This window comes from Microtus oregoni, unplaced genomic scaffold (genome assembly GCF_018167655.1).
Source record: "Microtus oregoni isolate MIOR12 unplaced genomic scaffold, Mior012 000043F_ref0000047, whole genome shotgun sequence".
Classification (NCBI taxonomy): Eukaryota; Metazoa; Chordata; class Mammalia; order Rodentia; family Cricetidae; genus Microtus; species Microtus oregoni.
This window is the reverse complement of record NW_024543210.1, coordinates 9,241,553-9,268,620: the sequence shown is the minus strand read 5'-3', so window position 1 is coordinate 9,268,620 and position 27,068 is coordinate 9,241,553. Positions and strand designations below refer to the sequence as shown.

Here is a 27,068-nt window from a genome sequence, read left to right as displayed (position 1 = left end):
TGGAGCCTGTCCTGGAACTAGCTCTTGTCTCTGCCTCCCAAGTGCTGGGATTAAAGGCGTGCGCCACCACCCGGCAGCTTTTTTAAAGAGAAAAGCAGCTGGATGTGGGATGCAAGAGTTTTTAATCCCAGCTTCAAGGACTCTGCTCCTAGCCTGATCTACATAGTGAATTCAAGGCCAGCCAGGGCTACTTAGTGAGACCCTGTCTCAAAAAACAAACAAACAAACAAACAAACAAAGGCAAAGAAGTACAAGTGGAGTCCAGGAAATAATAAGTGCTTATTGTTGAGTCAGTGAAATTCTTAGGTGCACAGGGTAGAGTTCATGTGGTACTAAGTGCTCAGTACGGAGAGCATAAAGGACTAGGTGTACCAGATGATTAGTGTGAAATGCCAAGTATACCAGGTACTTAGTGTGGAATGCCAGGTGTACCGGGTGCTTAGTGTGGAATGCCAGGTGTACCAGGTGCTTAGTGTAGAATGCCAGGTGTACCGGGTGCTTAGTGTAGAATGCCAGGTGTACCGGGTGCTTAGTGTGGAATGCCAGGTGTACTGGGGGCTCCATGTAGAGTCCACGAAGGACTATGTGCTCAGTGTGGACTCTGCGACACTGTGATTAAAGCCAGCATCTCCGGGCTGACAGAAGCGTTGGAAACTTGGGCCCAGAAAGGAGAAGTAAGAGCAGGTCCAAGTTCATGAGCAAGACGTGGAGACTTTTAACTGCAGCTTCAGCTCCCATGGAAGGAGGCGGCACTGATGGAGAGGGACCAGGCTGCTCTCAGACACAGATAGAAAGGGGAGTGTGTTGGCTTGCTGGGGCTAACTTTGGGAGTTCTCATTTTCTTCGAACAAGGTTTAACATGTTTTCTTGCACAGTGTTTAGGCTTTGAGGCAGCTGTGGATTCAACCCAGGCACTGTGGCTTGTGTCACAGAGTCACATAAGTGCCCCTGTCTGTGTGCTCTGGGACCAACGGAGAGGCAGAGAGACTATGGGTGCCTTAGCTGCTTAGAAAGAACAAGGGTGATGGAAAAACACAGGATAGCCCCAGCAGACAATGGGCCAAGTTCCCTCTCCTGCAAAAACACTTTAAACAACCAGCATGAGTGCATGAAGAACCAAGTCCATTCAGACAGCAAAGGGGCAGGCAACAGGAAGACGGAAGCCAATTTTTACACCTCATTTTTGCAACCCACCTGTAGTTATCCGAAGACTCCCGTGAAAGCGTGCCATTTCAGCTAGCATGACATCCAAGTCCCTGCAGAATAACCTAGGCCACTGTTGTACCCTCACATGAGAGGCGTCTCCACAACAACAATGCTACACGGTGACGGAAGGAAACTAGTCATGTTCTGCCCAGCTGTTGTGGAGGCAGGGTCTCAGCTAGCCCACCTTAGCTTAGTAACGACCAGGATGACCTCAACCTCTGAAGCCTAGAGTGCTGGAACTAGAGAATGCTGGGATTAGGGGCCTGGACTGAAGCACTTCACGGCCACTGAGTTGACTGCTTGTGTTTTTGTCGTGATCATTGCCACGTAGAATTTTAATGACCATTTCAGGACGATTCTGATGATGGAATCACTTGTTTGGGGCCGGCAACTCCAAAAGGCTGAAGTCCAAAAAGCTGTGTGTCTCCACACACGTGGCCATATCACCGCCCCACACCCTCCTCACCTCCCAGTCACGGCTACCCCCGCCCAGCACACTGTGCCAGTGCCTTCAGCATGCCGGACCTGGGAGGGAGCTACCACAGTCACATGGTTCGAGTTGGATGCCAGAGCAGGAGGTGGGTAGCCTTAGCCAGGCCCTGGCAACGGTGACTCACTCACATGCCAGTGACGGCTGAAAGGGAGGGAGAGGGGTGTTCGGAATCCCGGGGGAAAGAACAGACTGGCAAGGCTGGGTGGGCTTGGGTTTTTGGAAGTTAGCCCTAAAGGGCTTGATCTGGAAACTGGGGGCTGGGTGGGGTCCCTGATAGCTGAGTCTACACTGGTGTCTAGGTCTGGCGTCTCTAGGTAGGGCCGGATGGTCTCAGAGCCAGCCAGGATCTGCTCCCAGGATATAGGTATCCGGTGGTTGGTGAATAGTACAGGGTTGAGGAAGTCCTGAGTGTGGGGTGACAGCTGGTACCACAGAAAGACCAGTGGTTATGATATGAGGGTCTCTGTGATGGAGGGGTGTCCGGGGAAGGAATCCAGTCTGATAGGACACCAGGATACAGTGAGAAAGGTAGATGCTAGGTCCCATGACTGAGGAATCAGGCGGCCAGTGAATGGAAGTACCTACTGCTGGGGTCTAGCCTGCAACCATGTCACCACCCGTGTGAAAGTCAATTCTCCTCCATGGAGCACAGGCTGGGAACAGCAGTGTCCAGGGAGCCTCGGCTGTCGGAGAGGGCTGGGGAGGCTTCCCAGAGAAATCAGACAAGCAAAACCCTGTGGCGAGGGCTGAGCTTCCACATGGCCTTCCTTCAGACAGGTCTGCTAGAAGCGCCCACACATTCTCACCTGTACCCCTGAAGTTAATCTGCTCAGAGATCCCACTGACTCCATATTGCAGGTGGAGTGAGTTCAACCAAGGTGTCATGTGATCTCAGCCGCTCTAGAAATGGAAAAGAAGTCTCCATTTCTCTGTCGTTCTGCATCTATACCTGTGTTGCCGGCTCAGGTCCTTCCAAGGAGCTCAGCAGCTCAGCTCCCCAGGAAGCCATGCTCATTTCAAGGGTTCTCCCTGCTTCCCCATGGCAGAAATATCCCCTCCCTCCTTTCCAAGGCTGTTGCAGCCCATGTTCTGTATTGGGTTTGTGTCTGGTAATTTTGCATTTCTTGCCTCTTCCTTCCTAAACACCATGGGCAAGGCTCTATGTGCAACAGGGTGGGTCTTGTCTCCACTGCTCTCCCCTACAAAGCCCTTGTGCTCACTTTGGGGCTGCTGGGTGTTTGTTCTTTGTCTACTGTCACCTCAGAGGGGCTCAAATTTAGAAGGGACCAGTCCTCCTCAGTTTGACCTTTGCCCTCCTCATTTCTGAAGTGTTAGCTGTTTCGGCACTAGGGAATTTTTGTCCTTGGTCATGGACTGACGCCCTTCCATGGGCTCTGTGCCAGGGAAATGCCATGACATTTCAGACCAGGTCTGGAAAACAGCTCTGTTCTCAGCCAGCCAGCACAGCCCTCCCTGGAAAGTTACTACCTCCTAGGCCTCTGTCCCCAGTCTCTGAGATGCTGACGAACTTTCAACCAGAGCTGGGATTTGAAAATGAAAAGAGGTCAACTCAGTTAGAGGCAGTGGTGAGTCTGCAAATTACATGTGGAAATGGGAGGCTTCAGACAGGCCTCAAGTGGATGATACTTCTAGAATCTTCCATCTGCCCCAGCTAGCCAGTGGTCTTTGCCTGGGAAAACTGGCTTCCTGTACTTCCCCTCTCCCCAGCCTTCCGCCAGGGCAGGAAAGCCACAGTGTGACCCAAGGACAGTTCCAACAGGGTGAGAAAAGCCTCAGGGTGGGGGCTTGTGAGGATGTGAAAGGCTACAAACCCTGGCTGGGGTTCAGAGAGGCACACTGACAGTCGGCGGGCCCGGGCAGTACTGAGCTGGCATCTTCCTCCATCCTGGTGATTCAGAAACCTTTGGAAGGTTCCAAAGCTCTTCCACTGGCCCAGGGTGTGGAAAATCCCACAGGAGCCACGGGAAGCGCAGAGGTGCTCGGTTGGCTGGCAGGGACACTGCCTCACAGCAACCCGGTGTTGCCAACAGGCAAGGCAGGACACCCCACACCCGACCTCAGGGCAACCTCCACCTTCAAACCCAACCCAGGCTTCTCTGGGGGCCTGGACATGCCTAACGAAGGATTCCAGAGAGCAGGATCCCCGCTTGGCTACATGACCCACACCTGGAGGGGTCGCCTCCCCCCACCACCTCCCAAGGGACACATCCTACAGCACATTTAAATAGCCGGCTTGTAGTTTTATTGCGGGCCTCTTTTCCTCTGTTGCCTGCAGAGAATTAACTCCTCCTGCCTTACTGGCCGCCTCCACCAGCTTTGGTCCCCTCCCACACAGTCAATATCAGGCAGGAGGATGGCAAGGACTGTTTGATGAAGCTCTCAGGACTTCCCTGACTACCCAGAGAGCTTCCCAGGGGCCCTCCAGAGTCAGGCCAGGCTGAAAGGCTGCCTGGAGATGTGGGGATGGAGCCCTACAAGGGCATGTGAGGCTACTGTGGCTTCTGACAGGAAAAGCCCGGGCCCACCTGAATTCAGCTTGCTTCTAGGAAGTCTGTGGTGTTCTCAGCAGAGACAAGAGAATGCTGGTGAGAAATAGCTCTGCCATGGCATTTAATCAGGGAGGAAGAGAGGCTGAAAGCCTTGACCCGGAGTCAGTACATCTAGTTAGATGTTCCCCATCCACCTGGTACCCATGCCTGAAAATTCAGCCCTGTGCTTTTATCTCAGACAGCTCTGCAAAGTGACGATCAATGTTAGAAGTTAGGAGCTGGAAAGATGGTTTAGTGGGTAAAGAGCCTGCTGCATGGGTGTAAGAACCAGAGTTCAGATCCCAGCAAAAACTGGGTGTGGTGGCCACATCTTTAAGTCTGGCACTTGGATGGGGGCAGAGACATGAGAATTCCTGGAGCTACCAAGTAGCCAGTTGATGAACGTTCAGTGCAGGAAGAAATCCTGCATCAAAAGACCAGGTGGAGTCTGGGAGTGGAAGACACCAGCACCAAACTCCAGCTTCCTCACATATGTACAACCATCTACATTCATACTCTCATACACATGTGCACACACATACAACACACATGTACGTATATACTATACATATACATATACATACAGAGATAGAGAGAGAGAGAGCTTGGAAGTTATTCTTGTTTTTACTGATAATAGCAAAATGATACTTGCTTGTAACCTACGATTTTTGTGAGGATTTGTGGGAGTTTTGTTGTTGCTGTTGTCTTGTTTTTGTTTTTGCTTTTTGGTCTGTGTCCCTTGAATCTTACACAGAGAGGAACTTAAATAAATTTAAAAAACCCTGTTAGATAAATGAATGAGTGATTGTTATTGCCTTCAGGAAACTGTCCTGTTAGCCTATGAAAGAAAATCCAAATTTGTCCAAGAGCAAAAGTAATAAACATTGAAGTGGCCACGTCATCAGTAATGATTCTGTTTCTTTTGGCCACTCACTGACTCAGCCTCTTTTGTCTTTCTGCCCTGGAAGGTAGAATCCACGTTCTTCATCTCCAACATGCTCTGGAGGTTTGTAATATTTCTTTTCTACCAGGGAAATTATTTTCAGCCTCCTCTAGGGGGCAGTAAGAATGATAGAGGTGATGGTGGTGACTGCAATAGTAGAACTGGTTGGCGATGGTTATGACAGTGGCGATGGTAGTGATGGAGGAGATGGTGGTGGTAACGGATCATGACGATGATGGTGATGAAGGCAACAATGACGATGATAATGATAACTGACACATTGATAGTTATGGTAGTGAAAATGACAGTGAATGAGATGGCAATAGTGATAATGGCAGTGGTGGCAACCGTGGTATTTTAGATGGTGATTGTTATGGTGGTGATAACTGTAGTGATCAAGATACTAATGGTGATGGTAATGGCAACGATTGTAATGATGGTGATGGAGATGATTATAGTGATGGTGGTGATGATGAAGAGGGTGGTGATGATAGGGGTGATCGTGGCCATGATCGTGATTGTTAGAGTCATGATAGCAATTATGATGGAGGTGATGATGCTAATGGTGATAGTGATAATGGCAGTCAGAGTAGCTGTGGCTGTGCTGATAGGTGCTAGTAGTAATGATGATAACGACGATGATAGTGATATCAATAATGACGACAACCATGGTCTGATGGCTGTAGGAGAGACAATGACTGTGGGTTTGTGAAGGTGATAGTGGCGGTGACAATGTGAGGATGATGGTACTGATGGTGGAAACGATGACGGTGGCCATGCTAGCTGTGATGGTGAGGATGCTGGGGTAATGATATCAATCCTGATCATGGCATAGCAACCATGACGGTGGACACAGTGCCAACGCTTGTGATGATGGTGTTGATGTTCTCGACTAAAATATTTTCACCCAAATAATAATTTTATCTTAATATCACATGGTAGAAAGATCAAGAACTACATTATATACTCTCTCCACATTCTAAATTTTGAATGCTTTTTAATCTTTAGAGACTATCTTGACCTGTTCTTGGTCATCTATCCCTGAGTCATGACAAATGGCTGGTGTGTGTGCTGATGGTTGAGAGGGAGGCAGCCATGTGGGAACTCTTGCCTAGCTGCCACATAGCTCACCAAAGGTTCCAAGTCCCAAGTAGCCCTAGGTGACTTTCCCAGCTCCCATTTTTTTTAATAATTATTTTTATTGAGCTATATATTTTTCTCTGGTCCTCCCTTTCTCTCCCCTCTCCTTCTATTCTCTCCCATGGTCCCCATGCTCCCAATTTACTCAGGAGATCTTGTCTTTTTCTACTTCCCATGTAGATTAGATCCATGTATGTCTCTCTGAGGGTCCTCCTTGTTGTCTAGGTTCTCTGGGACTGTGGGTGGTAGGCCCAGCTTCCGTTTCTCATGGGCCACTCTTTGCCTGTGTTTGTGATCTCAGTGATGCCACCACTGTCCATTAGCCACTCCACCCAGATCCTTGACAGCCACCCTAATGCTCCCAGAACGGCCTAATGCCATCAACTTTCTGGGGCTGCCACACCTCCAAAGCCATTTCTGGGTGTTATTTTGACAAGGCCCTCACCAGGTCACTAATTACTGCAACACTTACCTAATGAGTAGTCCTTGCCCAGATCCAGCGTCTCTCCTATCTAAGCCATCTGTCAATGCCAAGCTCACCTGCCTCCCAAACTCCTCTCACCTGTCATGTGAGGCTGCAGGACCTCTGGAAAAAACACTGTGACTGGGGCTGTGGTAAATCCTCAACATCTCATCATTCTGGCAGGCAGAAGTGACCATCAGGTTGTTGCCAGACTGCGCTCCCTCTAAGTCTCTGGGGAGGCTCCTTGTCTTTGCCCAGCTGCTGCCAGTGGTTGGTTATTCCTCATCACTCTGACCCTGCCTTTGCCATCCTCTAGCTGGCTTCTTGGAGTTCAAGGTCTCCTTTCAGGAAGGACACCAGCCACGCTAGATTAGGGCCCACCTCACACTTCACGTTAATTTCCCTCTGCAAAGATCCTAATTCCAAATACGATGCCATCCTAAGATCCTGGGGTGTTGAGACTTCAATATCTCTTGTGGGAGGGGAACACATCTTGTCCCTAAGAGCTGCCCTGCCCTTCCCTTTTGCCTTAATCACATTCTAGTATCTATTCTTCCCAAGGAGTCGTCTCCTCTCCATCCCTATCTGTTGTGTAATCACTTAGAAAGGAAACATTCCCTGCTGGAGCGAGGAGGGGGCTCATAAGACTCAGGCAGTTAAAGAAGTAAGAGTCATGAGGTCCTTAGCCAAGGCAATGAAGGCAATAAATAATTGCTGGGTAGGGTAACTCTTTAGTGGAGCTACCTACAAGCTGTGCAGGAAGCTCCCAGGATGTGTCTTTCCTAAGCAATCACCTACGCTGGGGTGAACTTTGCAGTGATACAGTTGCCTTTGTGTTCCTCCAAACGATCCAGTTACCAAGCTAGACTTGAGTGTGGTGCAGGAGAATTGTCTGTATTCTGTCAATTACGTTTTAAGTAAATGCTGATTGGCTGGTAGCCAGGCAGGAAGTATAGGTGGGAAAAGCAGACAGGAAGCAGAGGTGGGGCAATGAGAACAGGAGTATTCTGGGAAGAAGGAAGCCCATTCCTCCCCAGTCCTGCCCAGACCACGGAAGAAGTCCCCACTGAGAAAGGTACTGAGCCATGTGGCTAGCATAGATAAGAATAATGCGTTAATGTAAGCTACAAGAGCTAATTCAAAGCCTGAACTAACGGGCCAATCAGTTTATATCTAATGTAGACTCTCTGTGTGATTTTCTCTTGGACTTGCCGGCTGTGGGAACTGGGCAGGACAGAAACCCCAACAAGCCAGCCCTCATGTTACATGGGTGGGATCATTTCTTTGGTCTGTTGCTAGTGCTGTGTCTGAGGTGAATGCCCATTTGTTCATATTTGCCCAGGAAAAGTCACACGACACTCTTCGACATCCTGATTGCTGGTGCTCAGCCTTCTTTGGTCTTACAGCATAGCCTAAGTCTACATGGAGCCCCAACAAAGCAATACAGAGCTGTTTATGGTTGAAAGGACATGCGGTGGTGGCGGGCGGGGAATGGAACCCATATGCATATACCAGCTATGGCTCATTCACTAACTGTTCTCTAAGGGAGTCAGGGTGTCAGACCCACTGTGGAGAAACACTGCCCCACAAACCCTTGACCAGCTACCAACTGAGATTCTCAGGCTCCCACCTCTGCTTCTCCAGGCTTCAACCCAAATGCCAGGGACTTTTCATGGTGACCTTGCAATAAACACTGATCCCTTCTGCAACCCTGTCCTGCTAGGTACTATCTTAGCGCTTGTTGCCTAGTAGCTGTTTGCTCTCTGTCTCCTGCACACACTAGCATCACCTCTTCAAGGACAGGTTTCTTATCTTCTGGGCCCTAAAATGGTACCGTGCAGGAGTGGATGCTCAATAAATATTTGTTGGAGAGATGGCTAGACATATCTTGCATTTAATAGGGGTACTGAGACATGATTGTGCAGTTCAGGGAGTAAGCTTGGATGACTGTTCTTTGGGTTTTGAGTAAATGAGTTTGCTGAGCACACAGCAAGTAGAAGTAAGATTGGGTGGGTGGTGGTCAGTAGGCTTTGACAGAGCCGGGACATAGAGGGAGCTATTCCTTGCTTCCAGGATTGGTCCCTGCCCCCAACACACACACACACACACACACACACACACAGAGAGAGAGAGAGAGAGAGAGAGAGAGAGAGAGAGAGAGAGATATGCTAGGAGAGAGCAGTGAAGAAGGAGTGGGGAGGGAAGATCTGGAAACTTTAAAAGTGAATTCCCAGGTCTGGAGCCCCACCCATAACCCCCAATGGGAGCAAATCTCCAAATTAAGTTGATTGTTTTATACTTTTTCTATCAGTGACCATTGCTTTAACAGGTTTCTGCTTCTCTCTCCCTCCATCTCTCTCTCCCTCTTTCCTTTTCTCCCTTCCTCTGTTTTTCTCCTGCCAGCTCCTAGGCAGGGTCTCCCAGACACTCTTCCACCTCACTTTCTTTCTCTTGTCTCCACTTCCATTCTTCTTTCCAAACTGTAAAACCACATGACCCCCATAAACTGGATAATATGAAACAGGTAGTAGGGAGAGAGAAGCAGCAGACAGGGAAACACAGATCAGTTGTTTATTTAAGGGGTGTGGCTCTCTGGAGTATATGGGAAGTACTGAGAGCCTTCCATCAGAGATGTGTGGAAATTCCCCAGGTAGGCCCATGATGACCCAACATGGGAACTTGTGCTGGCTCTGGTCAGACCTGGAGGTCCTGGAGGAGTACTAACTCAGCCAGAGAAAAATATGGGAGAACCATTTTCCCTAGGGTCTGGGGCTAGGAATCTTATCTAGGAATGAAGTAGTATTTTGTTCCTATTGTTCTTTGAGCCAGGGTTTTTGTTGTACCCAGGCTGGCCTAGAACCCTGTATTCTCCTGCCTTGGCTTCCAAGGGGTGAGGCTGGCCGTATGTGCTCCCATGGCCAGGTCTCATTATTGCTAAGGACTGTTGAAAATGTTAATTTTGTGTTCTTTGTACATTAAAAACACTCTTTTGATGTTTTAAATGAGCAAATTGACAAAAGTAAGTCAGGCTGTCATTTGATTGACAGCTGACAGACCCTTCCCATCCTGCAGCTGCTCTCATTGTGGATGGGTGGGGGGAGCTTCGCTTCTCCTCCCCGGTTTCTTAACAAAAAGTCTGTGATTGGCAGAAATGAGAAGCTTGGGGTTGGCACCACACATAAGTCAGGCTATGGTTGCTGAACTGGAAGCCATGCAGGAGTGATCTGCACCATTTTTCTGGCTATGTACACGGGCTGGTTTTCAACAGTGTAGGGTCAATCTGAGAGGCTCCTCGTCTGTGTACTAGTCCCCAGTGTTGCATAGCAGCACTGGGTCCCAGCAAAGGCTTCTCTACACACCTACTATCGTTGGATCGCAGTCTTCTTCACAGTTGGAAAAGACTGGGCTGCCACACGAAGAGCAAGGTCTTCTGAGGGATTTTAGCAACAGTGGGAAGACAGTTGGAGAGTCCACGAGAGCGGTGGAGGGCAGAAACTGTGCAGCTGATACCAAGAAACTATAACACTGTGTGGTGGTTTGAAAGAAGATGCCCCCCAAAGGGAATGGCACTCTTAGGAGGTGTAGCCTTGTTGGAGTAGATTTGGCTTTGCTGGAGGAAGTGTGTCACTGTGGAGGTGAGCTTTGAGACTCTTTTGCTCAAGTTTTGCTCAGTGTGACAGACTATTTCCTGCTGCCTACAAGATGAAGGACTCTCAGTTACCTCTTCAGCATGTCTGCCTGCATGCCGCCATGCTCCCCACCATAATGATAATGGACTGAACCTCTGGACTCTAAGCGGGCCACCCAAATTAAGTGTTTTCCCTTATAAGAGTTGCCATGGTCATGGTGTCTCATCACAGCAATAGAAGCCCAAACTAACACAAAAGGTGAAGTTGTAAGAGCCACCACGGGTTAGTTAAGGGCACAGAATTCTGACAGGCAAAACTCAGGGACCACAGGACTAGCTGACTGGGGAGGGGCTGCTAACACCCAAAGCCCAGAGAGCTAAGTCTCTGCCATGAGCGCCTCTTCTGTCTGAACACATAAGCAGCAAGTATGCGCCTGCAAATCCACAGCAACTCTTGTTGCCACATTTATCTCTAGAAAAGTTAAACCCAACGTCCATCTTTATCAGTGAAAAATGTAAGAGAGACAGTGACAGAGGGTGCCCGTAGCGTAGGCTGGCAATCCCTAAGGTTTCTCAATCAAAGAGAGCCAGGAAGCAAATCAAACCTCAGTGACGCTGGCCTTCAGTGACCAGCCGAGAGAAGCCTCCACCCTGACTCCCAGTTCTGCCACTACCATCCCAGCTAGCAGCCACAGAAGAGGTCTCAACATCAGTTCGAACTCCTGAACTCTGAAGTGGCTGGGCTTAGGAACCCTGGATGTGAGAGGAACCAGGCTTTCCTGTTCATTCCAGTGAGCAGCCAGAGTCCAAAGTAGCATTGGACCAGGTCTATGGGCTACTGAGAACACGATCGGGTTTGAGTTTGCTTTTGCTTTTCAGTCTCAGGTCTGCCAACAGCTCCCTCCCTCTCCTGATTGGTCCTATTTTATGTATAATTTGCATGTAATCATGTACACACACACACACACACACACACACACACACACACACACACACGAGTCAGTCCACCTGGGCCCCGCTGGCTCCATATAACAGGGTGTGCATATGGTTTTCTCTAGTCTGGCTCCTTCTAGACCGAGGCTGGGGTCCAACCATCTAGCCAACTGCTAGGGCTCTTCAGAAGAGGGAGACTGAAGATGCAGGGCCAGAGTCATCACATCTCTTTGCCCCCTGGAGGAGAAAACGAAGGGAGATTGCTCCAGCCCTCCAGACCCCACCAATATAGCAAGAGCTGCCGGGGATGGGAGGTCCATTGTCCCTGCTACTCTCACCAGTGACCCATTCTGTATGGAACTGCTCTGTCAGAGACTGCTCTCAGCAGGTATTCAGAAGACCAATCAAGAGTTTCAGAGTGAAAACATTTGCCCACAAGTATTTTGTTTTTGTTGGTTTGTTTGTTTTTGGCTGACATGCTTGCACACCCTGTTGCCACCCAGGGCTTCAGTTTCCACTTGTCCATTACAATTTCCACTCTCCTATTTACAGTGTTTCTGAGTTATAGATCAGAAGTTCCCTGCTGTGCTGAGTTGTCTCGGGCATCTGAACATGCTTTCCAGTAGGTGGCGCTGTTTAGTGAGAGTTGGTGGGATAGCCTTGCACAAAGTTCATACTGAGGGCTGAGAGAACAAAAATTGCAGAGATCCCATTCCAGTTCTCTCTCTTTGCTTCATGCTGTGGTTGAAGATGTGACCTATTAGTTTCCTGTTTCCGTTGCCACACCTGCTATCCCACCTCCCTGGGATGATGAACTACTAACTCTCTGGATCTCTAAGCCAACATCAACCCCTTCTTCTGTAAGTTTTCTTGGTCATGGTGCTTTCTCAGAACAACAGAAAATTAACAGATACACTATCGTTGGTTTTTCCTCCATTATCTGTCCACTGCATTCTTAGAGGTGGGGGCAGAATAACACCCAAAATTTAGAACTGACCATACGCCAGGGACTGTGATATGGTCACAAAATTCTGGTTCACACTTTATGGTTCACAAGTGAATCCTGGTTATTTAAAATTTAGGACTCCCCCCCCCCGACACACACACACACACACATATGCATGCACACATGCATGTCTCTTTCCTCAGGAAATACCTCCCACGGTGCTGCATACAGACATTAGCACCCTCTCCTCAAAGCTGAGCAACCCACAGCCTGGAGAGGATGCTGGGATACAGCCAAGCAGAGTGTGGCAGAAACTCAAGTCAGAATACAGCAGTGTAGCTTCAGAGGACACAGACCGGGAAGTGCTTCCTCCACAGGGTTCTTTCTTGTTAACACTATAACATGTGCCAGAGGATTAAACTGGCACACTGTAGTCAGACAGTCCAGGACAGGAAAGAGATGAGGTAGGGGTATATTGTGAAGTTACAAAAATAGGACCCCAGAAAAGGGGCAACCTGGTTTAGACCCTTGGCTAGGTGTGGGGTAAAGTGGGGTAGTCACAGAGTCTGGGGCAAATATATTTCTGTCGACTCTTTCACCATCTCTGGGAGTGAAGATGGTGGAATTGATGACCCTGGGCAGTACTGGGGAGGTGAATGTGTTACTGTCACCCAAGCAGTAACTTGAGCAGCAGTCCATGCTACCCCATTCCTTCCTTGGGAAAGTGGGGCTGGGATTCAGAGCCCAGGCTCTGGGGTGGGAAGCAGCTCACACTCCTCCAGGGTCACCACCTGTCAGCTGAGTGTCCCCACCACCCTCCTTCATCTCTTCCTTTGTCTATAAGAAGCAATCCCTGGTCCCAGCCTTTGAGGTCCATTATTTGATTTTGACAAGACTAGAAACTGTGCCAAAGAGAATGGGAGGGGGGGGCATTAGCTTGAGACATAGAACTAGCAATATCATTGATATATGTGCTTATTTATTTATTTATTTTAATTGTTTGCAGGTTTCATGGATTTACATAATGAATTGCAGTCTTTTTCACACCCCATTCCCTCTTCTTTCCTTTCTCTCTCTGGATAGACCTATTCTCAATGGGTCTCTCCTCCGTACTTCCATGTCTTTTTCTGTGTGGAGAGATTTGTGACATATTTAAGATTTTATAATATGACCAATTCTAAGAGTGCTGTCAGCTACATCTGAGCCCTTGATACGTGTGAGAACCTTTATGGATATAAAGCCCACAAAGATTGCATGCATCCTGGCACCTCAGGTGAGAGGCGAAGGGAGTGGAGAGAGAGGTCGCACACCTTTGGAACAGGCACGTGGACATTGGCCCTGCTTTGTTCTATCTGTCTGCTTTCAGATTCCTGTTTCTCTTTCAGCCCAGACCATCGCTCTGCCTTGCTTTTCTCAACCAACCCTGTGACCACCACACAGTAGGACTGCAGTGAGAGGCAGCCTGTGGCAGGAGGCTAAGCTGGGCTCCCCATCTGCAGTCACACTATGTGGCCATCACAGAAACAGCACACAGTAAAGCTGCCCTTTGTGTCCTCAGTTTGCCTACCTGTGTACAGAGATTTCCCAGCCCTAGCTAAGCCGACTTTTGAGCTGGATCATTTTTACCATAAGCGATAACTATCCTTTGTGTAACACGAAGGCCTGTTAGTTGGGGTTTTTGTCCCGTCTGGTTCCCCAGCCATTTAGTCCCAGAGAAAATCACACAGAGAGTCTGCATCAGCTTATAAATTGATTGGCCCATTATCTTAGGCTTTGTATTAGCTTTTATAACTTATATTAGCCCATTATTTTAGTATATGTTTTTTAACGGGGCAGATTACATTTTGCTTCTTCGGTGGTCTGGGCAGGACTGTGGGGGAATGGGCTTCCTCCTTTTTAGCATTTTTCTGTTCTTGTTGCCCCGCCTCTACTTTTTGTTTGGTTAACCCGCCTATACTTTCTGCCTGGCCAATCAGCGTTTATTTGAAACATGATTGACAAAATAAAGACAATTCTCCCATACTACCTCCATTCCAGGGTTTTCAACAGCTTCACCCGTGTCTCCTTATGAGATAGATGCCTGTTAGGTCTCTCCTCAGCTGTAGAAGCCAAAAAAGTCCCCAGGTGACAAAAGTCACCTTGAATGCTGCTTGCCTGTGGCTCTGAGGCCCCACTCAGCCCATGGCTGCTTCCTGAGATTTTGAGATTAAGTCAGGAAAGGCAGGGCTTCTGCAGAGACCCCAGAAGCGCACTGCTGCCATCTGCTGGACTCTGGTGGTCTGCAATCCCTCTCATGCAAATTGGTATCTGGAGGATGGCCCTGAAAATGGATTGAAATATAAGAATGTGAGGTTCGTGTGCACGCTCAGTACAAGAGTCAAGTCAGGGAAGAATGCAGGCTTGGGAGCTGGTGTGACCCTGCTTGGAGAGGTGTGGGTTTCCTTACTCATGGTGATCTCAGTGAAGAGAGGCAGGATGACTCTCAGGGACACGACATCCATTCCCACAGGAATAGTGAGAATGAGGGTTTTTTTTTTTTTAATTTAACTTTATTTTTTTTAATTTATTTATTTATTAAGGATTTCTGCCTCCTCCCCGCAACCGCCTCCCATTTCCCTCCCCCTCCCCCGATCAAGTTCCCCTCCCTCATCCGCTTGAAGAGCAATCAGGGTTCCCTGACCTGTGGGAAGCCCAAGGACCGCCCACCTCTATCCAGGTCTCACAAGGTGAGCATCCAAACTGCCCAGGCTCCTGAGACAATGGGGATGTTCTATCGGGAACTCACCAAGGCCAGCTGGCCTAGGTCTGAAAAAGCATGGGATAGATTCGGACTGGCTGAGCATAGCGGACAATGAGGAATACTGAGAACTCGAGAATGAGGGTTTTTACCACGGTCTCTGGGACAGACGCTCAGAAGCAACTGGCGCTGCTGTGCCTTGTAGCTTGCTGATGTGCCCTCTGTGTACTCAGCCCTCCCCTTCCCCACCCTGGGGTCTCCCATGTGGCTGTTGGATGTATCCCTGAGTGTGTCTTGAATTTAGATAGGGTAAGTCCAGCAGCTTTCTTCCCCCCTTTGTGAATAGCCGCTTTGATCCTCTCTGATTTTACCTGAATTCCCCCCATCCCTACAGAGTACAGATCTGAGAGAGAAGAACTTCATGTTCTCTTAGCCAAACCCATTCATACCGGTGCTGTCTTGAAATTTGGGGCCCGTGATTAGGAACTGGAATGGTTAAATTTTTAAAAATCTGAATTTCTGACTTCCTTTGAAGAACGGGGGTTGCTTCTGGAGTCATCTTTGGGTGATACACTACAGCGGAATATCATCCATACCTTCCAGCCAGAGTGGAGTCCCACGGCCAGGAGAACGTGGTTTCCAGGAGAGCAATGGAGCCTTTGTCTGCTCAGCATGCAGGGTCAGTAGCACCTGCTGTGTGCGGGTGACCGCTAAGAACTGATGTAAGAGCCTGGCCCCAGGCCTCCCCACCTCCTCTGACATCATTTGTCCACGTGTGCTGTTGAATGACGCTCATCTGCCAGGTGAACTTGCAGTGTGTTCTAAACAAATAAACAAGCAGCAAGGGACAGGCACACCGAAAGCTTTTCTGTCCAATCCAGCGGTATCATATCCATACTTCCCATAAAGATTTGTTGCCACTTGGCCTCCTGAGAACACAGCCTTGGCACTTGCCATATTCTGGGCAGTGACGACTTGAGATCAGACTCCCCAGGAAGCAGACAAGGAGGTTTTCTACAAGCTCCTGTGATCGCCTTATTGCCATTGTAACGACCTAGTTCTGTGATGTTCTGGGGACTCTTTCTTTGAGGAGATGTAAAGTAGCCATAGGCATGGACAGTTTCCCCACAGCTGCACAGATGGGATGCAGCCTTCAGCTGCCTTTCAATGGCTATGCACTCTAACACTGTGGGGACCAGGAAGCCCCATGCAGCAAGAGTAGACACCTATAACTGACTGGAAGTACAGATAGAGTGACTAGCATCTCAAGAGAGGCTCCGATGACCTTCCCACTGTTTCCTTCTAGGAGAGAATGTCATGTCAACAGGCCTGATCTTGAGGGTCTCTTTCCGGTTGTCGAAAGATGCTTTCAGGGAGGGACAGAGAGAAAGGGAGAGAGGGAGGGTGACAGAGATAGAGAGATGCATGGCAAATGTGCCTTTGAACCCCCCACCTCCTGACACCTTCCCATGAGTCTTCTGAGCCAGGCTCTCGGGTTTGGAGGCTGTGGAGCATCTACCTTTCCACTGCGAGGATTCCTATTCAAGTCTCTCTCTTCCAATGAGTCTTGCTGGAGAAGTCCACTCTCCAGGCTGCCTTGTGCTGGGACTGGTCTGACAAGATCTGTGAGGGTATCTGGTGACTCCATCCTGCTTGGCTGAGAATTTTTTTTTTTTTTTTGCCTTCCACAAAGGTTGTTGCAGTCCCTGCTGCTGCCCATGGAGCCAAAAAGCCTGCTGTATGAGCCACACTGCTGCAGTCCCTGCTGCCTTTTGAGCCACGCTGTCATTCTTTGGGTTGTTTGTTTGCCTTTTAAACCTAATGTGTTCAAAGCACCTTCAGGCACATCTGACCCTGCCACCTCTGGCACCCCATTATTCCAGATGACATGGAATGCCCAGCTTATCTGTTCCCTGACTTCCCACTCATAGACCCGTGGCAGGCTGGAAACCGGCGTTCTCCTGGCTCATCCTGGAATGTTTCTCTCCAGTGTTTCCTCCCTGCAGTGTGAGGAAGAGGGTCTACAGCTGTTTTGTTCCCAGAGGGTTTCCGTGACAACAGGAACTGTGGCTGAACTGTGGCTTCTAGTGGAACTGTGGCTGTGTCTTCTCTCATCTCTTTAGCCTCCCTCAGAAGTCTGATCTAGTTGCCTAGCTACTGAATTTCCGTGTGTCCCAGCTGCACTCTCCCTTCAGCGTGGAGCACCAGCTATGCTTGTCTATAGGGGAGAAGAGCCACATGAGGCCACTACTCCAAGACCGGAGCCACAGAACTCTCATTGCCATCCCATCCCTCTGCTCTTCTTGTGTTTGGCAGTTCATTCCTTTCTGGAATGTTCCACGCCCTTCCTCAGGACCTACTCCAGAGCCCGAGATCTGATTCCAGGGCCGTGTGCCTGCATAGCATGGGGCAGGGGTCGATTTCAGGACAGCGCTCGCTCAACTTGCTGTTGAGCAGAACTTCCCGCCCCTCGACACTGAGAATTTTCAGGTGCCAAAATGCAAGCTGTTGCACAGGGCTTCTCTTCTTTGACTCTGCAGGGAAGGCTTGGCTTGGAGAGGATGGGCCCTTTGTGGTGTGGCCAGGGCTCTCTCCTCTCTGTTTCCAGACTTGGCAACTTCTATTTCTGTCTGTGGGAAGAGGTGTCTGGTGAGATGTGGCTCTGGCATTGTCAGAAGAGCAAAGGGGCTCATGAGAGGGCTCAGTATGTAGAGGTGCTTGCTGTGCAAGCCTGGAGACCCTGAAGTTTGATCCCTGAAACCCTCATAAAGGTGGAGAGATAACTGACTCCATGGTGTTGTTCTCTGTCCCCCCCAACAAATAAATCAATCAATCAATCAATGAATCAATTTAAAACTAAGAAGGGCAGAGGGCCAGGTGAACTTCCCATACCTCAAATCTCCCTTTTCACTCCAAGTCCCAGGACAAGTTTTAGGTTCACCTGAGGTTGTAAGAGTCACCCCACAGCCAAGGTTGAGTTGAACTGATCCCCAAGTGTTTACTATGAGCTGATTGGCCAGTTATCAGACCCAGATTGGGAGCTCCTTCATGGCCCATTGCCCCTCCAAACCCCCATCTCTGTCCTAACATGCCAGGGGCAGGCGTCAGAAGCCAAAGGGCAGCCAGTGGATGCTCACAGTGGGGACATACTGTGTGTCCTACGAGAGAGAAGTGACAGGTGCCAGAAAAGACATGGCTACAATCTTGGAGCAAGTGGTGGGGCCTGACTGGTGTCTGGGTACCCCTGGTGTCTGAACAGAAAAGCCCTTCTTGGGGGAGTGGAGAGGTGAGCGATGGGAATACCCCAGTGGGACGCACTTCTTGCCTTGTCCTGGTGCTCACGTGCTCGACCCTAGCTGGTCCAGACCTGCAGTTGACCTATGACCTACCACCCCCTTTACTGCTAATCTCATCTCCATACTAGATGTGCTAGCCTTGGGGTCCCAAGTGTGACATCTCAGGGGTTCCAGTCTCAGAAATTACATTCTAGAGCTGAAACGCTGAGGCACTGGGCAGTCTCCCACCCTCATTTGACGGCATCTGGCCCGTGAGAACTAGCTCTCTCTGCAGCGACAGTGCCACCATTCCTCACAGTGACACTTGACTCCTGAGGACACCAGTGTTTGCTGCGCTTGTTCTAGTATGATCTTTATTTTGGGGCAGGAGTCAGCCAACTGAAGCCCAGAAAAGGTTAAGTTTACATTCACAAAGCACATTCTCTCTTGGTCTTTCCTAGGAAAACCCATGACACAAATACAAAGAAGCAAACCATCCGAGAGTGCCCTGGGAGGGTAGAAGGGTGTTGTCCTGGGGGAGGCTGGCTCACTTCCTGTGAGGAGTCTGTGTTGTACCCATGGTCCTCTTCGTTAATCATTAGCAGATCTGGAGACAGCAAGTGGGGAGCAGAAGGTTTTATTTTCCCAAGTGCCACAAGCCACTCTGCAGCTCAGAGAGCCACCCAGAGCCACTCCAGGACGGACTGTGTCGTGAGTAACCCAGGGATAAGGGGAACAATGTCAAAAGAGGGCAGCTTGACATCCTGGTTTGCCCAAGACCAGAAGCTCTTTCTAGGTCATGGGACCTCAGAGCTAAAGCCAGGGACGTCTGGGGCCAACTGGACAGCTGGTCACCTTCCCTACCTGTTAGAAATGCTGAGACTAGATACAAACCCTGGTGTACCTGTGTTCAGTGCCCCTGCTCCTCTGCTAGGCCACTGGCATTTGAGCCCCTAAAATTTCCACATAGCTACCCCAGGGCGACATCAGCCAAATCTTGTTCTTCCGAAACTCCCAGGGCAGGTGATGTTGACATACCAGAGGGCATTCTGGGTAATTCACTTAAAGCCACAGAACAGTACATGATTCTGGGGCTGGGCTTAAGAAACTTTGTAAGGAAGGGAGAGTCTAGGAAGCTAAATGTGTTGTTGGATCCTCCTTCCCACGACAAAAGCCAGGCAGGGAGAGCTAAGGCTGTGGTTGTGTCCAAGGTCAGCAAAGTACAGTTTCAAGATTCAAATGTGGCCCACTCTGCAAACAAAGAAACAAAGATGCAGAATGCCAATACGAAAACTCTAGTTTGGAAATAGAAGTTAAAAATAAATGTAAGAATTATCATTGAACCATGTCGTTGAATGTGGTGACTCAAGCCTGTATTCCCTGTTACTCAGGAGATTGAAACCGGACACCATCTTCAACGCCTTCTAGTGTTAGAGAGTGAGTTAGTTCAAGCCTACCCTGGGCATCTTAGTGAGATGCTCTCTCAAGGCAAAAAGCAGGAATCCGGGTGGGTCTTTCACTGTACCTGCCACCCCGTGTTCTCACACTGCACTAAAAAACTGTACCAAGGAGGGCGGGCTTGGGAGATGGCTCAGTCAAGAGCACTCACTGCTCTGGCCTAGGACCTGGGTTCCATTCCCAGCACGCACATCAGACAGTTTGCCTATAACTCTAGTTCTGGGTGATCCAGTCCCCTTTGGTCTCATATGTGCACATATGCTCACGTAGGCACACACACACACACACAAATAAAAATAAACAAATCTTTTCTTAAAGTTGAAAAAAAATGACTGGGGACACTAGAGTTAAAACTCAATGGTATGACATTTCCTAGGATGCACAAGGCCCAGAGACCAATTTCTAGTATTAGAAAAAAGAAGAAAAATAGATAATGTTTTGTGACACCCTAAGGTTAATTTGAATTCAAGACTACAGAGTCCGTGCATAGAGTGTTGTCAAAAGTGCTTGCCTTGCCCACAGTTGCTTCCCAGTGTCCAGGGAGGAGTGAATCATGGCCGAAGAGACTGGCTTGCAAGGCCATGGATGATACTATCTAGTTCTTTGTGGGAAGTTTCTCAACCCTAGTCTGAGGGAGAGACAGGAAGACAAGAGCAAGGATCCTTTTGTGTAGGGTATTGGGGTCCAAAGAGAAACTGAGGCTATGCCATGGGAAGTGGGGGGAGGGCATAGAAGGCCAGAGACATGAGCAGGGTGGTCATGGGTGGCCAAGAACCTAGCAGTAGCAGGACCATTGGATGGAACAAGGATAGATTCAGTGTGGGAAAACTGAATAGCCTGTCTTGGTCAGGTCAAGACCATTTTAAGAAGGGAATCGGTCTCACCATTGTAATGGTAGGCCAAGTCCTTCATTGACATCGCTTTTCTCTTCCAGATGGGGTAATGGGAGGGAGATAGCCCTTCCTGTTCCCACCTTGGAAAAACACAAGGAAGTTAAGGAGAGTGGTCTGCAGACCGGTCAGCACAGGGAGGGGGCAATGGTGGTGTTCACACCTTCTTCATCCTCATCCTTTCCCTGGATGACTCACAAAGGCACAGGGAAAGAACAGAAAGGAGGGAACAGTGCCTGGGAGAGGAAGTCCAGCTCTGCCTGGACCTATGCAAGTCAGGTTTGGACCCTTCCTTTCCTCCTGAATCTAGGCAAGCTCACAGTGGTGGCAAATAAAATGAGACAGGGGTATCGGCGTGTGCTTTGCAAATCTAAAGCTATGCAATCACACGCATTCGCGGAGGGTGCTGGCGTTCTCTGCCATCCTCTGACAGAGCTGAGCATGAGCCTCTATCCCGAGTGTGTGCAAAGTCAATAAACACAGAGAAATAGGCCAACAGAGGGGCTTTATTAGGAAATAGCAGGAGTAGTGGGGCTAACTCCAGAACACACTGGAGACATTTGGGCATCTTCTTATTGGAAAGACATGTCGTTACATGTAGAAGGGATCACATGTCGCATGTTCAAAGATGCCTCACAGGAGAATGTTTGGATTTATTTATTTATTTATTTATTTATTTATTTATTAAAGATTTCTGCCTCCTCCCCACCACTGCCTCCCATTTCCCTCCCCGTCCCCCAATCAAGTCCCCCTCCTTCATCAGCCCGAAGAGCAATCAGGGTTCCTTGCCCTGTGGGAAGTCCAAGGACCATCCACCTCCATCCAGGTCTAGTAAGGTGAGCCTCCAAACTGCCTAGGCTCCCACAAAGCCAGTATGTGCAGTAGGATCAAAACTCAGTGCCATTGTTCTTGACTTCTCAGCAGTCCTCATTCAGAATTTAGCTCTAGTGTGAGGTTAATTCTAGGTCAGTAGAAGAAGGGTTGGACAGCTCCAACTAGCTTGAACCAGTCCCTTGATGGTTTCCTAAGGGATCTCACTTGAAGTGATCAAACAAATACAGCAATTTAAATAGATATTTACATTTACATGACTGTCTCCCCACAACTAGCCTTGCAAACTCTCAACCTAGTGAATGAATCCCCCCACCCCTGGGGCCCTGCCTGCTGCTGTCAGCTCAGCAGGGGTCCTGTCTGTTGCTAGAATGTCCCTGGGGGTGGGGTGTCATTTTCTCTGCAGACCCAAGAGATCCAGTATGCATCGCACCCTCTGCCTGCTCCTTCTGGCTGGATACCTGCTGCTTTCTCATGGCCAGCCAGCCCAAGAGTCCAACAACACATCTAACCAGACCTATACAGAGTCCTCACAGTTGAACATCTCCAGCTCCCAGATCATTGCCCCTGGCAATGCCGACTTTGCCTTCCGTCTCTACCACCTGGTGGCTGCCCAAAACTCTGAGAAGAACATCTTCTTCTCCCCACTCAGCATCTCCATTGCCTTGGCCATGCTGTCCACAGGGGCTGGTGGGGACACCCAGACCCAGATCCTTGAAGGCCTGGGCTTCAACCTCACCGAGCTGTCACAGCCTGAAATCCATGAGGGCTTCAGGCTCATGCAGGGCATGATTAGTCGTCCATCTCCTGAGATGGACATCTCTGTAGGCAACGCGCTGATCCTTAGCCAGGACCTGCAGCCTCTTCCTGAGTTTGTCAGCACCACGGAAGCCTCCTATAACAGCAAAGTCTTACTTGGTAACTTCATAGACATGAAGGCTACAATCCAGCTCATCAACAACTATGTCAAGGAGAAAACCCGTGGAAAGATCAAGGATTTGATCAAAGACCTGAGCCCCAACGCAAGGATGGTTCTGGTGAATTATATCTTCTTCCGAGGTGAGCTCAACAAGGTGCCAGCCCACTGCTGAGCATATGCTCCTGAAGGGAGGTGGGCGAGGGTGGGTTGCAACCCCCAGGCAACTCTAGCTCTTTCCACGGCCTCTCTTCTTCTGAAGACCTCCAGAGCTCAATGGAGCTCAGTCTACTTTGCAAGCTCAGCATTTTTATGTTTATTCTCGAGGGACGAGTACATGCCACAGCACACATGTGGAGGTCAGAGGACAACTCTTGGGAGTTGGTTCTCTCCTTTCATCGTGTGTTTCCTGAAGGTCACACTCAGGTCATGAGACTTGGTGGAGGCACCGCTGTGTCAACCGTCATCTCCGGGGCTCCAAATCTCAGCGTGTAACTGGCTCTGACTCAGGATCCACAGGGAACAAAATGTAAACATTCCGAGACAATAAGCCAGGCAGATTAGTCTCCACACCTGTGGGTCACATGTGGCATGCTCACAGACCACTGACCACTCAAAAGTAGCGCTCTCTTAGAGATTCGTTTTGCTGGTTTTTTTTTTCTGTTGTTATTCTTTGTTTAGTTGTATGTCTGTGTGTGGGTAATGGGCGTGTAAGTATAGGAGTTGACCAAAGTCGGAGGTATCAGATCTCCTGGAGCCGGAGTTGCATCTGGCTGTGAGCCACCACGTAGGTGTTGGGAATCAAACCCCAGCCCTTCAGAAAAGCAACCGGTTCTCTTCACTGCTGTGCCATCTCCTTAGTCTAATGGTTCCTAATGCTGCGACCCTTTAATAAGGTTCCTCATGTGGTGACCCCCAAACCTAAAATTAGTTTTGCTGCTGCTTCATAACTGTAATTTTGGTACGCCTATGAATCACCAGGCAAATGTTTTTAGACATAGAGGTTTGTCAAGGGGTTCGTGGCTGAGGCTAAGAGCGACTCTTTGATTATTCTCAATTGAATCAAACTGAGGATTGACATCAATAATTCTTCCCAGATGGCTTGAATTGGGCACAGTAACAGCAAGGCAGGGTCTTCAGTGGCTATACCCTGGTTCTGAGCTCAGGTAGCGCTCCTTGAAGGAAGATTGGCTTCTCTGTCTCCCTTACGCCCTCAGGTCTGTGGAAGAAACCTTTCCCTTCCCATAAAGTCACTGTGAGTAACTTCTACGTGGATGAGAAGACGGTCGTTCGGGTCCCCATGATGCTGCAAGATGACAAGGAACACTGGTTTCTGGAAGACAGACGTGTGCCCTGCACGGTTCTGCGGATGGAATACCAAGGCGATGACGCCACAGCATTTTTCATCCTTCCTCAGAAGGGCAAGATGGAGGAGGTGGAGCACATGCTGTCCCCAGGCATGCTGGCAAGGTGGAACCACTTGCTTCAGAATAGGTAAACAGGATGTCACAGGCTGTTCAATCTACATGATACCTGCAAATGGTGAAACTCGGTGACCAGAAACTGCAGTGAGTGCTGCCCTGTGAAGGCATTGGCCCTGGCTGCGAGACTCCCCTTGAAGCTTCTTAGACAGTGACCTCTCCCATGGTGGCTAGTACAGGTTCCCAGTCTCAGTGGAGAAAACCACTCTAGAGTTAGGCGCCTTGAGTTCTTCTGTTGCACAGGCCTTGGGTAGATTGGCTTTCCCTTTGAGGGTCAATCCTTGTACAGTGACTATGGAAACTGCCTGGGCTGATGTAGAAGGGTTAAGAAAATTCTACCCACCCACCAGATTCCATGCACAAAGAGAATGAGCAAGAAGAGGGAGGAAGGAAGAGGAACTTCCCATGCCCCTTTCAGGGGCTTTTACAGAAAGGTTTCACTGCAGTTCCCCCAAACTCTGCATTTCAAACTCCTAGGCATTTGATGAGATTTTGCTAGACCTGGGTTTCCAGGGCCCATTCACCGGGCATGCTCACAGAGGTGCTTCTGGTGGCTAAACTTGGGTGAAACAAAGGTGATCCTTCTTCTGAGGAGGTCTCAGACCAGCTGGGCCCCCAGCTGCTTCAAGCAAGGCAGCTGCTCCTCACTGTGAAGCCCTGGGAAGAAGTGTTTCTAGTTGTACAGAAGAAAAGACTAGTCAGAAGCCTCATTCAGGCAGGGGTTTACATCAGCTGAGACAGGGAATCAACCAATAGAAATCAGCCAGTCCAGAGCAGAAGTGACCCACCTCTGAAGAGGCAAAGGCAGGCTGCCACAGTAAGGGGCTGGTATCTGTCTCTCAGGGTACCTGTACCCCGCTACAATACAGCCTCTAGGAAAGGTGACTCAGGAACGCTAAGAGGAATCAGTCTTCCCTGAGGAAAAGCCCCTTAATTGGTTGTCCAATACCAAGTGGTCAGCCCTGAAATCACATCCATATAAGAATCTCTAAGTGGAGGAACTAGAGAAAGGGGAAAGGAAGGATGAAATAGTGTAATTATATTTCAGCAAAAAATCCATTCCTCTAGATAGCTAAGTAGACATCTGTGGCCTGTAGCAGTATAGGCACCTAGCTAAGGTGTTGCCTGACTCACGGGTGCTTTTGAAAGCCAAACTCAAGTGGAGCAGGGTCATTTTCCTCTGAAGAAGGTTCACATCAACAAGGGCCCAGTTGCTTCAGGAATCTAATGTTTTGAACTGGAGAGGTGGCTCAGACAATGGAGAACCTGAGTCTGAATTGAAGAACTCATAGTTTTAAAAAAAAGGCCAGGCATGAGGGCAGGTGCCTGTCATCCAGGAGACAGGTGGGTTCCTGCGGTTTGCGCACTAGTCAGCCTACTTGTTCCAAGATGATGAAAACCCTGTTCCCAGTGACCTGAAGTTTGTCCTCTGCCACACATGTGCACCTGTACCACACACACACACACACACACACACACACACACACACACACGAGAGAGAGAGAGAGAGAGAGAGAGAGAGAGAGAGAAGATTGAGAGAGAGAGAGAGAGAGAGAGAGAGAGAGAGAGAGAGAGAATCTAATATGCCTCCTCTTCGTGCCCCTTCAGGAACTTTTACAGAAAGCTTACACTGCACTTCCCCAAATTCTCCATTGCAAATTCCTACTCATTAGAAGAGATTTTGCCCTACCTGGGTTTCCAGGACCTGTTCACCCAGCGCGCTGACTTCTCGCGTATCAACGAAAAGGAGAAATTGCAGCTATCCAAAGTAAGTAATAAAGCATCATCGTCCCTATAGACCTCTGTGGGGGACTTCTAACTCTGAGAAAGTGCTGGGCAATAGAAATCCTCCCTGCTACTCCATGGTCTCTGGGAGCCTGAGCATGCTTAGTCTTCCATAGGTATGAGCATTTACACAGACAGGGGCGCACCAGTTGCTGGTCACAGTCTCCGTGTGAAGATGAGATGACAATGGGCCAGCCCATGTCCTCAGATGCTGCTGGGTCAGGCCAGGGGTCTGGCAGTTGGGTGTGTCAGAGCAACAGAGAGTGAAAGATACACTATAGGAACAGCAAAAGGAGGAGGCTGAAGCCTGTAGCCATGTGTTTTTAAGGAAGAGCCAGCGATCCCTGATTAATGTGGGGGGGGGGTAGACATATTAATGGGTACACCCTAGGAGAGGAGTCTGAATTTCTGCCTTGCTCCTTACCTTGGGATGTTGCCTGACTGTTGATTTTATTATCCCTATCCCTAAAGTGATGCCACTGACCTCCTAGGAGGTGACATGCATACAAAGGCACAGCGAGGGGCTCGGGAGTGACATCTATTACTACTGTGCATTGAGAAGAGGCGGTGAAGCCTGTAATTTCTCTCTTAGGTTTTCCACAAGGCCACCCTGGATGTGAATGAAGTTGGCACGGAGGCTGCAGCAGCCACTGGTACCTCTGCCATGCTTTTCTCTGCCAAGCACAAGAAACATGTCCTTGTATTCAACCGGCCATTCTTCGCAGTGATATATTCCACCAGCACCAAGAATATCCTCTTCATGGGGAAGGTGTTCAACCCCACAGCATAGCTGTCCCAGGACTAGCTGGTCTGCCACCAGCAAGAGGATGTGGCTTGGGAGGGCTGGGGATGAACATCCATCCATAACTGAGGGCAGGGAAGGGTCCCGCCCCCCAAAGAGGAGCCAATGGTACAAGAAAGGGCAGGGCAAGATGAGCTAGAAAGAGAGAGAGGCCCTCCTGGGGGTGGGGCTCAGACTCATTAAACCAAATGACAGCCCTGAGACCCTGGTGTGTGTGTGTGGCACCTCACACGTCGCAGACACAGACATAGCCTTTGCCTGTCCCTCCAGGCCTTACCCTTAGCAAACCTGGCCCCAGACATGGAATAGGAGGTGCTTAAGTCGCATATGGCTGCCCAGGCATGTAGAGAAGAGAAGTAGCTGACTGGGTGCAGTTAGTGTTTCCTTTCCAGAAGAGGGACTGAGAACGTTTTGGTTGGGAGACTCCCAACAGAAGCAGCCTGAGCCGCTTAGACCCTGGCCTAGTGTTCTTGTTACCTTTGCTTCTTGGTGACAATGCCTCTCAGAAGCAGCTTGATTTAATCCTTGTAGAAAGGATTTAGATTGGTTTGCTGTTTCAGAGGGCTCTGTCCACAATGGTAGAGAAAGCCTG

At 49.3% G+C, this 27,068-nt stretch overlaps 1 protein-coding gene and 1 long non-coding RNA gene across 2 annotated transcripts; one reads left to right on the top strand and one right to left on the bottom strand.

Moving 5' to 3' along the window:
• Positions 1–13,277: 13,277 nt before the first annotated feature.
• On the bottom strand, positions 13,278–15,750 carry LOC121434487. Its single transcript, XR_005972432.1, has 3 exons — positions 15,635–15,750; positions 14,328–14,621; positions 13,278–13,428 (listed from the first exon to the last, which is right to left on the bottom strand). It is a non-coding gene; the product is annotated as an uncharacterized LOC121434487 (long non-coding RNA).
• A 3,139-nt stretch (positions 15,751–18,889) lies between these two features.
• Positions 18,890–26,677, top strand: Serpina4 (serpin family A member 4). Its single transcript, XM_041633332.1, has 5 exons — positions 18,890–19,024; positions 21,899–22,551; positions 23,626–23,902; positions 25,498–25,657; positions 26,267–26,677. The coding sequence occupies exons 2-5, from the start codon at positions 21,915–21,917 to the stop codon at positions 26,462–26,464; spliced, it is 1,272 nt and encodes a 423-aa protein (XP_041489266.1). The 5' UTR covers positions 18,890–19,024; positions 21,899–21,914; the 3' UTR covers positions 26,465–26,677.
• The last annotated feature ends 391 nt before the right edge of the window (positions 26,678–27,068 follow it).